The 17175-nt window shown below is 40.7% G+C and overlaps 2 protein-coding genes across 5 annotated transcripts; both read left to right on the forward strand.

The window, feature by feature from the left end:
* Positions 1 to 5510: 5510 nt before the first annotated feature.
* Positions 5511 to 7587, forward strand: LOC133281254 (uncharacterized). The gene has a single exon (XM_061476597.1). It carries the CDS (start codon positions 5578 to 5580, stop codon positions 6907 to 6909), a length of 1332 nt encoding a protein of 443 aa, XP_061332581.1. The 5' UTR covers positions 5511 to 5577; the 3' UTR covers positions 6910 to 7587.
* Positions 7588 to 8060: 473 nt separating this feature from the next.
* On the forward strand, positions 8061 to 16458 carry LOC133281323 (uncharacterized). 4 transcript variants are annotated; one of them, XM_061476734.1, is made up of 2 exons: positions 8061 to 8199; positions 14117 to 16458. In XM_061476734.1, exon 2 carries the CDS (start codon positions 14117 to 14119, stop codon positions 15482 to 15484), a length of 1368 nt encoding a protein of 455 aa, XP_061332718.1. In that variant the 5' UTR covers positions 8061 to 8199; the 3' UTR covers positions 15485 to 16458. The 4 variants fall into 4 exon arrangements, with proteins under 4 accessions (XP_061332718.1, XP_061332717.1, XP_061332715.1 ...); XM_061476733.1 differs by lacking the exon at positions 8061 to 8199 and adding an exon at positions 9590 to 11660; XM_061476731.1 differs by lacking the exon at positions 8061 to 8199 and adding an exon at positions 9590 to 11486.
* The last annotated feature ends 717 nt before the right edge of the window (positions 16459 to 17175 follow it).

Below are 17175 nucleotides of genomic sequence, written 5' to 3' on the forward strand. Positions count from 1 at the left end.
ACTGACTTTTCTAGTTCTCACACTGAAACCAAGAAATGAGTCGGGTGGCTACAAGTGTTCACCTGAAAGTTCTCCAGAAGTGACTGAGTGTGCACTGCAGCTGTTGCTGCTCAAGTGCTTCACAACCTGAACCTACTTGAGAGAAACAAAACAAGACTGTAGTGCTTTTAGGGCAGGTTCCCTTTTGGTATTAGTCGACCGAAGAGTATAATTAATATTAGGTAGCTGTAGAACTGTTCACTCTAAACTATTTAAAACAAACATACAGAAATTCAAAACCTTATCTAAAGGTCTTAAAACCTTTGCTTTTAGTGATGGGGGGAGTTATTTATTAGTGTGTTTTTGAAACCTTTGCTTTCTGTAAATGAGAATTTCATAGATCATGATCATTTCATACTGACATTTATTGCTTATACTGCTGAGCATTAACAGGCTGAATACAGGGGAGATTTGACTGCACTGTTAACTACACACTGTAAGTCCACCACTTTTCCCAGGAATTAGCAAATCGGTTCCATGAACTCACATACATAGGCCACTTAAAACTGCCCTGTTCCAGTCTGTGTATCTAGCACCTGAACAGTCTCTGGGACCAGAATGACAGCCTCAGCCCCACTGAGTATTGAGTAGTGTGTATTGCACTTTGAGTAATGTGCACTGAGTAGTGTGTACAGCCTTCTCTCTCAGAAGCACTAACTAGGCAAATCATGAAATGGCACTTTTAGAACACTCCCTGCAGTTATAATAATAGCATAAGTTACTGTCAGTCTTCTTCAGCCTTTGAGAAGCTTTTGTAATGAAAGGTATGACTGAGGTCAGAGCTCTCCATCTGCTTTCTGAGAAGAGTGAAGCAGCAGTTGTTCTTCCATGTGTCAGCTCACGTCAGTACGATGAGTGTTACGAGAAGTGATAAGCAAGTCAGCAAAGTGATGTTCTGGTTACTTCTTCCCCTCCCTTGCCCCCGAGCTGACTTCTGAAGTGGAAGGCAAGCAGAAATTCAGACTCCTTTTGCAAATAGTTCCTGTAAGGACTTGATAAATAATAATAATAATATGTTTTAGAATTCAAGGAAATTTAACAATATACATGTTTGAAAATGTTGTCTTAGTGGTTCTGCTGACAAAATAGGCTCCAAAAGGATCAAAATTTCTAATACTGAACTGTGGCAAAGGGAAATGGCTATTAGTCATGTAATAAACAGTTTTGCTTAGTATCAAAGTTACTGATGGATTCCTGAAGCTAGCTTACTTGTTGTTACCTTGTTTTACTTGAAAAAAAAGACCATGTGTATAAAGACTTGTTAACATTGCCACTGCAATTGCATGGCAGTGTTACCTAAAGGGCACAACCACGTTACACAAGCAGCTACACTTCAGACAGAAGGTGGAGTGGACACTTCTTTCTGGTTGTCTTATTCCCAGGCAATGTTGAAGAACTTCTAAGGTTGTTGAAAACTGCATCTTTATTCTGTTGATTTATATGTATCTTTATTTTGCCACAACTGTGCTGACACAGGATAGTAGATAAACAAGTAAACATAAATAACAGTAAAAATTGCTGGGGAATGTTTATTGTTCCCCTTGAGGTGAATTAAGCACATTTGTGCTTAATTATAGAGGGATTTAATGAACAGGGCATTGGACATTCCAGCACCATAAACAGTTCTATGAGGAGTCTGCAAAGGTACAGCGTGAGCCATGTTTGGATGTGCATTTGTGTGAGCATTGATTTTGTGAGTGCTGGCACACACATGATGTGACAGTGACTGCAGCATTTCTTATTGGCAAGGGAGTTTTTTGTTTAGATGGAGTCATTTTGTTTCTGGTCCCTGTTCCCACACAGATTACCCAATTGACAGTTAGGCCTTCTTGCCCTCCATGCCAGATCGTTCCTCAGTCATGATTTACCACTGCTGAGTAATGGCTACAGTTTGAATTTCCCCTTTAAAATACTTCAGCTGTAATCAAGCTACCACTGCAATTTCCCTTTTCCCATCTAAGACAGCTGAAGATGTGTATCTTTGCACAGAAATAAAAGTTATTTAAAATAAAAATTGCAAGCACTCCTATTAAAAGAAGGAAGAGGTTTTTTTTCTCTCTGAACAGCTAGTAAAGTAGGCAAATCCAGGGTTTTCCCCAAAATAAATCATTCCGTTCTTCATGTCTGCTTCCATTGAAGTTACTGTTTGTGTTAGTTATTAATACAGCCCCACCAGCCCATCGAGTGTTGACTCAAATTACGTAACAGCCTTCCAGTACATAAAGGTAGGCCTTACCAGGCATCTGGAGAGGAACTTTTTACAAAGGCACGGAGTGACGGGACAAGGCAGAATGGCTCTAAAGTGACAGAGGGGAGATTTAGCTTGGCTATAATGAAGAAGTTCTTCCCTGTGAGGGTGCTGAGGCGCTGGCACAGGGTGCCCAGAGAAGCTGTGGCTGCCCCATCCCTGGCAGTGTTCAAGGCCAGGTTGGACACAGGGGCTTGGAGCAAGCTGCTCTAGTGGAAGGTGTCCCTGCCCATGGCAGGGGGTTGGGACTGGGTGAGCTTTAAGGTCCTTTCCAACCCGAACAATTCTATGATTCTACATCCACCTACTGTTTCAGACACCTTCTGTGGTAGATTTAAGGTTGATGTGATGAAATACTAGGTTGGGGTTTTTTTGTTTCACAACTGTGCACACAATTGCTCTGTTGATTTTGCGTCACTAGAAAGTGAAAGAGAGAATTTTAACAGAGGAAGCTTACCCGAAAACGCCCCAAAATTGTCATCTATCATTCTCTCAGTTAGTAGAGAAGCTGACATGGTAGAAACATCAGCTGAAATGTGTATTAATTCAAGTTGCTTATGTGAGAAAATAACAGAACAGAAAGCAAATTGATTTGCTGTATACAGGAAGCTAACAAAGTTGTGGGATTTCCCCACAGGCTGACAAAAGTACTAATAGAATTGTAGAGGAAGCAGATGCTGGGGAATGAGCAAAGTTCCAAGGTCTCTCATTTCAGTGGAAGCATAAAGCAGAATTGGACCAGTGGAAAGCATGAAGTGCTAGATGAAGAGGCTTGAAACTGTGAGTAAATGCACTGTCGTTTGATTCCTCTTATAAGGACGGCATGATTTTATGTGTTTGAAATACCAAGATTGCACATAGCAAACATGAACTCCATTGTTTACATAACGACTGAAAAATGTTGAGGTGTTATTTAACTATTCCAGGCAAAATGGGTGTCAGATTTAGAATGTTTCAGTAAGAACAAGATACTAAAAACAAGGCTTTTATTTTTTTGTGCAAGTAAGTGTCTTGAACTGTGTTGATATAACATACCTTGCAGTAAAAATTTGTCTTCCAGTTTCTTCTCCGTCCTGCGAGTGGTATTAACCCAAACAGGCAGAGAAGGTCCAGAGTCGCTGAAGTATTTTCAAACTCTTTTAAAGAGGAAATATATTTTTCTGCTTGAGAGCACACAAATATTTCATTTAGTAGCAGAGACCACAGTGATATCAGACACAGCGAAACAGCAGTCGTTTGCTCAGCTTATTATTATTAAGAAATATTATATTATTATTATCTTATATAATATTATTATTATTAAGAATATTATCTTATATGAAGTGAGGCTTTGCCAGCATATGTTCATTTGAACAGAGAACAGTACAAAGCAGTACAATGAGTACCTCTTAAAAACTTCACAAGTATAATCTTTTATCAGAATGACAGTGGGTAATTCTGCTTAGAAATTACTGCTTTGAAAATAGTTGAACTGCTGCATTTTTTTAAATGAACTTGGAACAACAGAAACAGCATTTTTAGTCCCTTGTTCAGTGGACATCAGGTAGTGGTTGCAGCCTGTGGATTCCAAAAGAAGTGGCACAAGCCTGAACCCAAAATCATATTTCATATTTGGGAAATGATGCCCTTTCTTGGAAAATCAGCGTACTTCCCTTTGAGTAGGTCAAGGTGAAAAACAAATGGATGAAAGTTAGCAACCACTGGAGGTTTCCAGACATGCCTCTCTTTGAGGAGAAAACACTAGATTATTTAGAGTACATAGATCTCTGTGCTTCTGTCGTTTTTATAGGCTACTTTATGTAAAAGGGACTTACTTGTTTCTGTATAGTAACTGTCTGTAAAGTTTTACTCACAGTCATCATTCATGCCCTAGGAGGCCTCTGGTTTCCAATAGTTTACTTTTTTTCCAGATCAAATGCTTCATAATGCTTTTGGCATGCTAAAACTGCTCATTGTTGTTAGTCTAAAAATAAGCTATTAGGATGAATGTGCATAGTCCAAATTGGGAAACACATGCATACAAAATTCATTAAGAGAAACAATATCAAAAGGTTGCTTGCACATAGTTGAAACAAATTGTTTAACATACAAGACATGAGATGCAAGGGAACATTTGAGTGAACTTCCTGCCTTATGTAACTTACATGTAAAACTAAGATGGAGACTTCTGTGCAGATGAATTTACAGGAATTGCTCTCTTTTTGTATTGGTGAGAAAGCAGTCCTTGCCGTGGGTGGATTTTAACATTAGGTCTTTATTGCAGGAAGAGAATACTGGTTTTCTAACATTCCTTAAATCTTAAAAATGCAATTTTATGTAAATTTCCCAAGCCTGATTTAACAGGAAGTCTTTGAGGTGTATTTCTGCCTGGTGTAAGACTGTCAGTGGAAAACATTTTTCACCAAAGCAATGTAGTGGTTGTTGCAGTTAGCATCTATATCAAAAAAAAAACAAACAACTGAACACTATTTCTGTAAATAAAAGTGACAGGGATTAATTAATGATGAGGAACTTTATTAGTGCCTTATTTCGTTTCACCATTCCATAAATTTGCCCCATCTCTTATGCAGTAAATTATCCTTCCCAGAAAAGTTTCTGTCAGGATTCTGTGATTATCTCTACCTTCCTCAGTCACTTCGAGTCGTACTGAAAACAACGGTGGATTCAGAACTGTGGTCTGAGCATCTTTAGTGGCAAAAGCAGTTTACGTTTAAGGTAATCTCAGCCCTCTGAACGAGTGAAAAGGTTCATTTCAAACCTCTTTTCCTAGGTAACATTGACTAACACAAGATCCTACTACGCTCTGAAAACATTTTCTTTGTGATTTGACAATTAGGAGACTGAGAGACTGTGACAATACAAGAAAAGGCAGTTTGAATGATAACTCTACAGTTTCACAAGCTTATTGGAATACCAAAAGATAGAAATTGTGGGTTTTCACTAACATAAAATTTCTTCCAGGTCTTAAAGTGATTCAAATTACACTGTATTACCATTACTATTTACTAAACCAGCTGAAACTGTTGCCCTGGGCTCAAATGTAGAGTAAAATATAATAGAGTTTGGAGTGCATTCCAAACCTGTATGAAAAGCCAGGCTTTCATACTGAAGTATCAAAACAGTAACTACTGTGTTTAAGAAAATGCAGTTGAATACAAAACATTTATTCTTTTTGGCAAATACTGAAAATGAAGGGGGGCGGTGTGTTTGTGTTTGTTTTTTTTTTACAGAAAGTGAACAGAAAACTGAGTGTAAAGACCTGTGAAGTTCCAAAAACGTGAAATTCAGCAATGATACACTGTGGAAAGAAACGTATTTGTGCTGTTGCCACGTGTATTCTTATTTTTGCAACTGGTTTAATCTCCTACTGGAAAGATCCTCAGCTACAGAATAACATCGCCAGAAATATCTTCCCCCAGGCAACAACAGCCAGTCCAGCAGGCCAGCTTTGTAGGGGTAAACCTGCTCAAGGTGTTATAACACCATTAACAGATAACAGAACTTTTATTATATCCCCATACTTTGACAACAGAGAAGGCAAAGTCACTCGTGTGATCGGGATTGTTCACCATGAGGATGTAAAAGAACTGTTCTGCTGGTTCTGCTGTCAGCCCGATGGAAAGATCTATGTATTAAAAGCAACAATCGATGTTCACTCAGATAGGTTTGGGTTCCCTTACGGAGCAGCAGATATAGTTTGTTTGGAACCTGAAAACTGCGACCCAACGCATGTATCCATTCACCAGTCTCCACTTGGAAATATTGACCAGCTGCCAAGCTTTGAGATCAAAAACCGCAAGGCTGAGCCCTTCCCTGTTGACTTCACTGTGTGCATCTCTACCATGTTTGGCCACTACAACAATGTCTTGCAGTTTATACAGAGCATGGAGATGTACAAGATTCTCGGGGTACAGAAAGTGGTGGTCTATAAGAACAACTGCAGCCACCTGATGGAGAAAGTCTTGAGGTTATATATGGAGGAAGGAACTGTAGAGATAATTCCCTGGCCAATAAACTCACACCTCAAGGTTTCTTCTAAATGGCACTTTTCTATGGATGGGAAAGACATTGGCTACTATGGACAAATCACAGCTCTAAATGACTGTATATACCGTAATATGCAGAGGAGCAGGTTTGTGGTTCTTACTGATGCTGATGAAATAATTCTTCCCCTTAAGCACCCAGACTGGAAAACCATGATGAGCAGCCTGCAGAAACAGAACCCAGGGACTGCTGTTTTCCTCTTTGAGAACCATATCTTCCCAGAATCCGTCTCCACTCCCATGTTCAACATCTCATCCTGGAATACTGTGCCGGGTGTTAACATATTAGACCATGTTCACAGGGAGCCTGACAGAAAAGAAGTTTTCAATCCCAGGAAAATGATAGTTGATCCACGAAAAGTGATTCAGACTTCTGTCCACTCTGTCCTCCATGCTTATGGGAACAGTGTGAATGTTCCCATGGATGTTGCCCTCATTTATCACTGTCGGAAGCCCCTTCAAGCAAACCTTCCCAGAGAATCCCTCATCAGAGATACAACACTGTGGAGATACAACTCATCATTAATTACGAATGTTAACAAGGTTCTACATCAAACTGTACTGAAAGCTCAAAAGTGAAACCTCAGTTATAAGGAGGGAACGTGAAGAGCTGCCTGTGTCGTGGGGAGGCAGGGGAGATCATTTGAAAATCATAAAATGAAATTCACTTCCACGTGAAGTTTAGACCTCACAGAGGTTTAGGAGAACATCCCTGCTACATACTATACAAAGGTAAATGCTTTTGATTTGTGAACTGAATCAAGGTATCGAGGGAAGAGATTTTCAAAACTGAAAAAATCATTTGATCCAAGGATGGTTGAGGCCTCAGCCCACTACTTTTCAGTCCAGTTTTGTGGGGATGCTTGCACATGGTTGGGAAGGGCCTGATAACATTGTTGTTCCATCAGTGTGACATATGTCATAGCAGGGATACATCCTTCTGGAGATACACATCTTTGGCTCTGAAACTTAACTGTGTTGGGTTGCTGCAACTTTTAAGTGCAGCAATGAAATTTAAAGGTGTTGCAGTAGGTATTTAATGCCATGTTCTCTCCAACAATAAATGCACTGTGTATTTAAGATGATTGATTACTCACAGGAAGAAAGGTCTGTAACGTACGGCCACCACCAGAGAAAGTCCCATCCTCATACAGGGTCTTATATGAATGTATTTTGTTGTAGGAATGATTCAACTACCAATTGCTGTCTCTAAAAAGTAAAAGTACCGGTGTCAACGACTGGGTTTATCACCTTCAACTGTCAAATTTTCCTTTGCTTTTTCACAAGTGATTCCCTGGAGCTCGCTTCAGCTTTTCCATTTCACATAAGTTAGCGAGGAGAAGTGACCGGAGCCCTCCTCCTCCCCTCTCCCTGTGCACTCGCGCTCCCTGTGCTGCTCATCCCATGCGGGGCGGTCCACGGCGCTGCGCGGGGCATCCCCCATAAACGCATCGGGGAACCCTCGACGGCGGCGAGAGCGACCGGCACCAGGGCTGCGCTGCCGGGTGACCCGCACCGTGCGCGCCGTGCCCCGGTGCGCAAGCGGCAGTCCCGCCCCGGCAGGGGAGGGGCCCGCGGGGTCAGCGGGGCTGGCAAAGCATGGGGTGAGGGGGCCCTGGTGTGCGGTGCTGCCCCAGTGTCCCCCCCCCAGCCGATCCCGCAGGATGGAGGACGCGGGGAGCAGCGGGACATGAGGCACATCCGTGTGGTCGCACCGCGGAGGGTGTCGGGCTGCGGCTCCTCAGGATCCGGTGACCGGCATCGCTCCCAATAGAGGCTCGGCGGGCTCGGAACCTTATTTCTGCTCCAGAAGTAACAAATCAGATGGTGCTCAGCTGTAGCGTTGTTTTTGGGTACTGATGCTTAACGGTAAGTTAAAGGTGTACGTTAATTGCGCAACACAAGTTTTTGAAGTCTCACCCTCCAAACCTGGAGTTTAATTTTAGATTTAAAGAATGTGTACTTCCTCACAAGAGCGGTTTCAGCCTGTGTTGTAGGCAGCGAAGCATCACACAGCTGTTCACTCACTGCCTCCGTCCTCCACCCCCAGCAGGATGGGGAAGAATGTCGGAAAGGCAAAAGTGAGACAACTTGTGGGTTGACATTATTTAAGAGGTAAAGCAAAGCTGCATGGACAAGCAAAGCAAGATAACGAATTTACTGCTTCCCATCGGTAGGGTTTTAGCCATTTCCAGGAAAGCAGGGCTCCATCACAGAACAATGATTTGGGAAGACAGATGCTATAATGCTGCATATCTCTCCCTTCCTCCTTCTTCCCCCAGCTTTAACTGCTGCCACAGCATCTGGAACAGGCCTTTAGTTAGGCTGGTTCAGCAGTCCCGGCTGTGTCCCCTGCAGACTTGTGCTGCCTTATGCCTGGGAAAGGGAGGAGGGAACAGTATGAGAAACAGAGGTGGCCATGACAGTGTAAGTAAGCACTGTTCAACGTCAGCTCAGACATCAGTGTGTTCAAAATTTGGTCACAAATCTAAAACACAGCCCCTTACAACCTGATAAGAAGAAGATTAACTGTGTCCCAGCTAAAACAAGTGTAATGTGAAAGACACACAGCTGAAAGAACAATCTTAAACGTCATGCCTGAGCAGTTGCTCCTCAAAGGACACAATGTCTGATTGTTTACAATAGCAGAAACTTGCCTAGGGGATGTACAGTGGATTATAGTGGAGAAGTTTATGACTGTACAGGAAAATGTGTGGTTTGTCAGTTCCAAGGGCACAAATTAAGTAGATGGCAACAGTATCTGGCTTCCCTTCTTGTGTTTAGAATAGAAAGGGTCAGCTTAAACTTTTTTTGGAGCAATATTTTAGGAATAGTGGGATAATACTGCACTCAGCTTAATAGCATCTGACTTTGGGTTGTATGAGAGAGGAAGGACGCTGGTGTTTCAGAGAGTGTACCTGGAAAAAAGATTAGCTTCCAAAAGATTAGCAACAGACAATCTAGTAAAGATGGTAAATGATTGCTAGTCTTTGGAATTTCTTATTTAGTTAGCAGTTTGTTACTTTTGGTGAAAAATGTAAACCAGAGGATAGAGAATAACTTGTTTCCAAAAATAAGAAATTAATAAGGCTATTTGTTAATGGTGACTTTTTAGTTAGGGCCTGGATAAACCAAGGATTAGGCTGTTTCTTCTTTGTATACTCTTGAATCTAATACTAGATACTAGGGACTGAAACTTTGCAGTCACGTCCTCTCCAATTGTGCCCCATCCTCACCCTAGGTAGGGAGATAACTGAGAGTTACCAAAAATCAGACTCAATGTAGGCATTGCAAAGATACTGAAATGAGCAGCACAGAAGGTCTTCAGCTGTCTCAGTGCAAAGAAAGCAAATGACAAAGGAAGGCCACAATGCAGAGAGCATGTGAGGGAGATTAGACCTTGGAGTGGCTCTTGAGCTAAATTAGCACTTTGTTCCACCTTAAGGACAGTTCTAATTGTGGATGGTTAAGGGAAGATGATGGAAACTAAAGTTTGAAAATAGAAGTTGTACAGCAGAGGTAAAAACAATATTCCAATTGGAAGGTGATACTGAATAATTTCCATTCCAAAATTCTAAGACACACAAGCTATCAAAGAACCTACAATGGGTGTTTAATAAATGTTCATGAGCATAGTGGTGCAATGTGGCAAAAGAAAGGATGAGTGGTTCCTTGGTTTAGGGAGGGGAAAACCCATGATTTAGATATATACAAGTTTTTAAGTACAGTCTTGGTCACACACAAGGTTTTGGAATGGGTTGTAGAAGGACTATGGCAAAAGAAATGAGAAGTGTGATTAATTTGAGCAACCTGATCTACTGAAAGGTGTCCCTGCCCACAGCAGGGGCTGGAACTTGGTGATCTTTAAAAGTCCTGTCCAACCCAAACCATTCTGTGACTCTGTGATTCTAACTGGGGCAAGAGATCTTCATTAGTATGACCTTGCCAATGAAGAAAACACATTGTGTAACTGCACCCAGCTGAAAGACTGGCTAGATGTGTTGATCCTTGGCTGATGACAAGATTACATCTATCTGTGCAGTGTGATGCATCTGCAAAAAAATATAATCCTAACATGTGTTGAGAAATAATGTTTCCAGCAATGATAAGGGCTTGTCGCTGTCACGTACAGATGGACAAGGAACAGAGATTTCTGGTCTCCTGTGCTAGAGGTTAATTGAAACTGGGCCAACAGCACAGAAGCAGCTGTGCAAAGAGTGGTTCTTAAGAAATGGTATTAGAACTGCCTGTCTCATTTAATGGAAAAGTAGGAGGTGATCTGACTGCAGTCCGTAAATGCACTAGGGAGGAAGAAAGGCTCTTTACTATTAAAGGGAATACTGAAAAAGAACAAACTGGTGCCAGGTAGCCACTGATGCCATTAGCTAAATTGACTGTTAAAACAAAGCTCTGTAATTTAGACCATGTTCTGTCTGAATAGTAATTGGGATTAAAAGACGCAAAACCAGAATGAATTATTGTTGTTATTCTCATTATAAAATAAACCCTTCTAAAGATGCTGGAAACATATTTTTTTGAAGTTAAAACTTGCCAAGTACTCTCCATAGTGAGGAAACACAAATGTAATGTTCCTAATTAATCTGACTTTATATCTGACTACACATCTGTGCTGTTAATTTCAAGGGACAAAATTCATGGGTCACATGTTGGGAAAACCATTAATTTCACTCAAATAATTACATGCTTCTTTAAGATTCTGTGTTCTGCTGTGTCTTGAGTTCTGTATTTTGCTCTTTCTGCTTCTAGAATCTTCTGTTGTTTCAGATATCTCTCATACTTACTCATCTGTATCTACCTATTTTAATTAGGCTTGTAGTATGTTACTAAAGAAATGATTGCCCAAGAAGCACTGATATGTAGTACATTTTTCTAGTTCTCTTGAAGTATGTGTGTGAACTGTGGCTATGTCAACACGCAGCATTCAATCCCAGAAGATTAAGTAGCCTGAAAAAAAGTCCCCCAAGTGCTTAGGTTTGATTTGCTTCAACAACCCCACACTCAAGTTTGTAATTTATAAGTTAATGGGAGGCAACTGTGCTTTACACAAGAGAAGGAGAACTTGTTTTCCCAGTAGGTGTGGCAGCTGTTACTGATATTAAAGAACACCAAGCATGGAAATGAAATGTATCGGCAAGGTATCGTACCAGCAGTTTTTGCTTCAGTGTTCTTCTGAATTGAATGACTCTTGCAGTTTCTCTTAAAAACATTGAAGTTTTTGCCTGGTTACAATAAACAATCTATAGATCATACCTTAGCAAAAAATAAATGGAGGACTGAACAGAGCTTCACTCGTCTATCTGCTTTAAAAGGTACTTTTTCCATACTGATGTTCACTGCTCAAAACACTGTTGAAAAGATATAATTTTAATTGTTTGTTATTTATAGCTAGCAAAAGCAGAAGAAACAACAGGTAATAAATGAAATTGTATTATTTAATGTTGATAATGAATGATAATTCTCTAGTAAAAACTATTTACAAGACTGAACAATATTTTTAAATCATAAATAGGTAAGACCGAGATAAAAATGTTGAATATGACCTACTCTGTGCTGTAAGAATGGTGGGAATGAGAATGTTCAGGGGAAACATTTTGTTTAATGAAACCATTCATGTTTAATGAAAGGACTTAGAAAATTGAAGTTGTTCTCAGTCACAGATCTCAAGCAGAAAGTTGTGTGACAATGTCAGGCTCTTACCCTGTATCTGCAGTTCTGCTCTAAATTGTAAGGACTTATTGGGGGGATACTTTAGATGAGTCAGTGCTGGCAGCTCTGCTTTGTGTCTAGTGTGATGTAGTGAGATTTCTGGTGTAAAGCAATTGCTTGGTGGCTGGGAAAGCCTGCTATAAATCGCATCAGCTTTGGCAAACGGGGCATTTTAGCAAGTACGTTATGACAATAGTTCTCCTTTTTCAGGAAAGAGCAGTTGTGACAAGACTGCACAGTTTTCTGAAGGCATGAGCTGTTGGTTTTTTGCCTAAATTCAGTTGAGATTCAGAAGATTGCTGTCTAGAAGCAAGGTTTTACCGGTTGGAAAAAACTGTGTTTAAGCAGAACACGAGACCCCAGGAGAACTTTTCAACCCAAGTAGTGAAGTGCCGAGGAATTCAGGTACCTCCGAAGTTATGAAGCTGCCAAGTATGATATCTGGATCATAACTATCGGTTGAGGTTATTTCTAGTTTTCTACCTGTCTTTGAAAATGCTAGTTTCCTGTTCCATCGCAAAACTATGTTGAGACAGAGGCTCTTAAAAGAGCTTTACACAATGTGTGAAATGGGGGGGGGATCAGATTTAGTTATTATTTTAGAATAGACTAATATGCTTTGGAAAAAACATTGTTAGACATTATTTATCATGTGCATGCTCCCTGAAGATGCTTAGATTAATAAGTATTTAAGCAAGTGATTTTATTAAGTCTTGAGAAGGGAAAGGACAAGAAATATGTGAAACTTCCAGTACCTGCCTCACCTATGACATTACTACCTGTTCTAGCTATAAAATATAAACCTAGAAATCTGGGCCTTTTAATGGTATGATTTATTTTCTTCTCAGGAGCTGGCATTACGCAGTAGTGATATGTCTATTAGAAACATTTCCTTCATCTTGTGCAGTCGAATCAGTTTATGGTGTCTTGGCATTCTACCCTACATTTCTTGCTGGCTGTCTGGACTACTCTTTTCTACCAGTCCAGTTTTCTGATCTAACATGCATCTGATTAATCTGGGGCATTCTTCTTGCAAGAATCTCTGTGGTACAAGCAGGCCTTTGAAGAGACTTGCTGTCACCTAATGGATCATATCTGGATGCCTAAAGATTAATTTGATGGGGAAACTTCAATTTGGGCCTCATTTACACAAGTGACTGCTTGAAATTGCCAAGAGCTCCCTGTCAGGCATCAAAGCTTGGCAGCATGAGTGCCCCTAAATGCTTTGGCCAGTTTCTGGGAGGCATCCAGTACTTGGGTTCCTGCAGCAGCAAGAGTTTAGCGCCTGACCCTCAAGCCATGCCAGGATCTGAGCCAGCACTAGTGCAGTGTGAGGAGGCCCAGATTTCTAGCAAGCACAATATGGGGTGACATATTCCTGCCTTGTACAGTGCGGAGTAGGGTAGAGCTAATAACTAAGAAGTCTTACACCTGTATAGGTTTCACCTGTCTCCTGCTGAATTGTATGAATTGACCTTCCTCTGTATATACTGGCTCATCTGTGGTGAGCTGCAAGTTAAGGAATTTATGCATTAGCAATTGTATCTGGACCGTCATGTGCAATCCCCAGTTACTTTGTTTTTAAGGAACTCAGCTAATTCTGTATACATTTAATTTTTGTGTCTGCCCCTAACTTTTCTGTGAGAAGTCTGTTCAGGGTTTTTTTTTCCTGTATAATTTACATTTACACCATGGGGAGGGAGGGGGAGGGAGAAAGCTTTTCTTCTGTTTAAACATTACATTATAGAATATTAGAATATAATGAATAATGCCTCCTTGTTCTCCTGTATACAGACCTGAGTCATACTCTTTCACAGACTCCTCCACGTACAGAAACCATTCCGCACATCGACATACAGAGGCATTCAGTGTTACATACACTGTGGTGCAACCCAATGAAGGTGTGTTCTGGGATTGATTTACATGAAAGCCCAGTAACTGGGTCTCTGATGAAGTCAGTGCACAATGCTAGAGATTTGCCCCACATCTTGTTTGTGAAGTTCTTGAGCAATGATCACAAGTCCATCTGATCTCATGCCACCTATTTTCTTTTCTACAGATGCGGCAGCATAAAGTGCAAGGACAAAGAAATGTGCATCCACATTTAGTTACATTCAGAATGTTGTGTGGTGGGAGAAAATCTTACTTCGCTGCTACTGTGTGCATTGTTACTCTAACTTCAATGATCACACTTTCTTATCTTAGGTTACAGAGACCTTCTCACCTGCCAAAAATAATTTATGAAGTTAGCAAATGTAGAAGGGAAATTGCCAATAGCACAATAACACCATTAACAGATAACAGAACTTTTATTATATCCCCATACTTTGACAACAGAAAAGGCAAAGTCACTCGTGTGATCGGGATTGTTCACCATGAGGATGTAAAAGAACTGTTCTGCTGGTTCTGCTGTCAGCCCGATGGAAAGATCTATGTATCAAAAGCAACAATCGATGTTCACTCAGATAGGTTTGGGTTCCCTTACGGAGCAGCAGATATAGTTTGTTTGGAACCTGAAAACTGCGACCCAACGCATGTATCCATTCACCAGTCTCCACTTGGAAATATTGACCAGCTGCCAAGCTTTGAGATCAAAAACCGCAAGGCTGAGCCCTTCCCTGTTGACTTCACTGTGTGCATCTCTACCATGTTTGGCCACTACAACAATGTCTTGCAGTTTATACAGAGCATGGAGATGTACAAGATTCTCGGGGTACAGAAAGTGGTGGTCTATAAGAACAACTGCAGCCACCTGATGGAGAAAGTCTTGAGGTTATATATGGAGGAAGGAACTGTAGAGATAATTCCCTGGCCAATAAACTCACACCTCAAGGTTTCTTCTGAATGGCACTTTTCTATGGATGGGAAAGACATTGGGTATTATGGACAAATCACAGCTCTAAATGACTGTATATACCATAATATGCAGAGGAGCAGGTTTGTGGTTCTTACTGATGCTGATGAAATAATTCTTCCCCTTAAGCACCCAGACTGGAAAACCATGATGAGCAGCCTGCAGGAACAGAACCCAGGGACTGCTGTTTTCCTCTTTGAGAACCATATCTTCCCAGAGTCCGTCTCCACTCCCATGTTCAACATCTCATCCTGGAATACTGTGCCGGGTGTTAACATATTAGACCATGTTCACAGGGAGCCTGACAGGAAAGATGTTATAAATCCCAGGAAAATGATAGTTGATCCACGAAAAGTGATTCAGACTTCTGTCCACTCTGTCCTCCATGCTTATGGGAACAGTGTGAATGTTCCCATGGATGTTGCCCTCATTTATCACTGTCGGAAGCCCCTTCAAGCAAACCTTCCCAGAGAATCCCTCATCAGAGATACAACACTGTGGAGATACAACTCATCATTAATTAGGAATGTTAACAGGGTTCTACATCAAACTGTACTGAAAGCTCAAAAGTGAAACCTCAGTTATAAAGAGGGAAGGTGAAGAGCTGCCTGTGTCATGGGGAGGCAGAGGATATCATAAAATAGAAATCACTTCCATATGAAGTTTAAATCTTACAGAGATTTAGACTAACAGCCTTTTAATGTGTTGTAGGTAAATGCATTTGATTTTTGAACTGTGGCATGGTACCTTGTAAGAGTCCACAGTGATCAAATGCTGACTAATGATTTAAGTTCCTCAGGTAAAGTCTCTACTGCAACCTTTTAAGATGTGAGAGATGAGGCATAGTGAGAGGATAGCTCTTTTGTATGCCTGTAACTGTGAAAGGGCATTATTCCAGCCATAGGAAGTGTCCATGCAGAAATTTGAAATTTAATTTACCAATTTCCAGCTTTCTCTCTTTTCCTGTTCCTATCCTCATGCGTTTTAACTTGTACCATGAACTGTAAACTTCCTGAAGAAGGAATTAATTGAGTTTTGGTTATTTGTCTCTGAAGGACTTGGTGGTTAACAATATACAGCTGTGTTTAATGGTGCCTTTTAAAAGATGGCTTGGGACAGCATCTCCCAGGTGAAGAGCATTAACACTCTAACCCATTATAATCACAAAGGCAGGGTAAGCAAACCCACCACCTATAGCACTGGAGCTGTCACTTGTTAGAGGTATTTCTTCTTAAGGGAAATGAGAATTCATAGCAGAGCCATAAGTCATTTCATGAAACCAAGCATCAATGCAGATGGTATTCCTTCTGGAAAATGTAAAATGAGGTTATTTTCACTAAGGAAAAATAAAAATCAGTATTTCTCAACTGATTCAAATAATGCAAAAGGCTGTGCAGAGTTTTCAACCAGTGTACAAAAGATAACCACTATGGTCCTTAGTATTAATGTTGTTTAATTCTTGCAGTTTGTATGTCACTGTTCGGGTACAAAATTTCTATGTGCCCAGTTGAGTAAGAGGCAAACTAATAAATTGTGAAAATAATTGAGCACAATCTACCAGTTTCAATTGTAAAAAAGGAACCTTTTATATTCTTGTAACAAGTGTTTGTTCAAGTGGTGATGTATCATAACACTAAGCATAGCTGTTGCAGTTTTGCCGATCCAAATGGCTGCTCAGCTGGGGCTTTGACACATGTGATTTTAAGAAGAATGGTGATCCCTCTTGTTGCCCACAGCTGTTGTGAATTCCTTAAGTGATAAGTGCTGAGTTGTGCTGGAAAGCTTTAAAACAGAGGCAGGGGGTACACGTTAATGTTGAAGAAACTGTGAACTGAAAAGGTGGCTGTTTCCGGGTGGAAAGATGGATGGATGAACAACTACTTATAACAGTTGTTTTCTTTTTCTGTGACCTTGAAGCCTCCTAACAAACTGCTGCTTCATGGAAATTAGACACCAGGTGGATTTTAGACCTTCGCGTGATGGGTAAGTTAAATTATATTGTTTCCTTATGTAGGTGTAAGGGTACAGAAACTGCATCTTTTCCAACCCTTATCTAAAAACAGTGCCAAATAGTTACTAACTTCTGCCAAACGGTCATAAGGACAGAAAAGCAAACAAAACCCATGTGTTCACTGTGGTTTCACAAGTTCAGTTTCTGTTTTTTAAATGCTATGTGCATTGTACTGATGGTGTAATGTATTAGAACATTCCTATGAGGGGACGTCTGGGGGCAGTTGTAGTCTGATACTGATATGTGACAAATG

Source organism: Pezoporus flaviventris, unplaced genomic scaffold, assembly GCF_033815535.1.
Source record: "Pezoporus flaviventris isolate CSIRO_AGI_PZ_B2104156 unplaced genomic scaffold, CSIRO_AGI_Pfla_v1 ptg000097l, whole genome shotgun sequence".
In the NCBI taxonomy this organism is placed as follows: Eukaryota; Metazoa; Chordata; class Aves; order Psittaciformes; family Psittacidae; genus Pezoporus; species Pezoporus flaviventris.

What these genes read in the sequence shown, in the direction of transcription:
- LOC133281323 (XM_061476731.1), top strand. Translation starts at nt 11,463, where the DNA reads ATGGAAATGAAATGTATCGGCAAG. An exon ending in AAATGAAATGTATCGGCAAG is followed by an intron (nt 11,487 to 14,116) that starts GTATCGTACCAG and finishes TCTTTTCTACAG; the next exon opens with ATGCGGCAGCATAAAGTGCA.
- LOC133281254 (XM_061476597.1), top strand. Translation starts at nt 5,578, where the DNA reads ATGATACACTGTGGAAAGAAACGTATTTGTGCTGTTGCCACGTGTATT.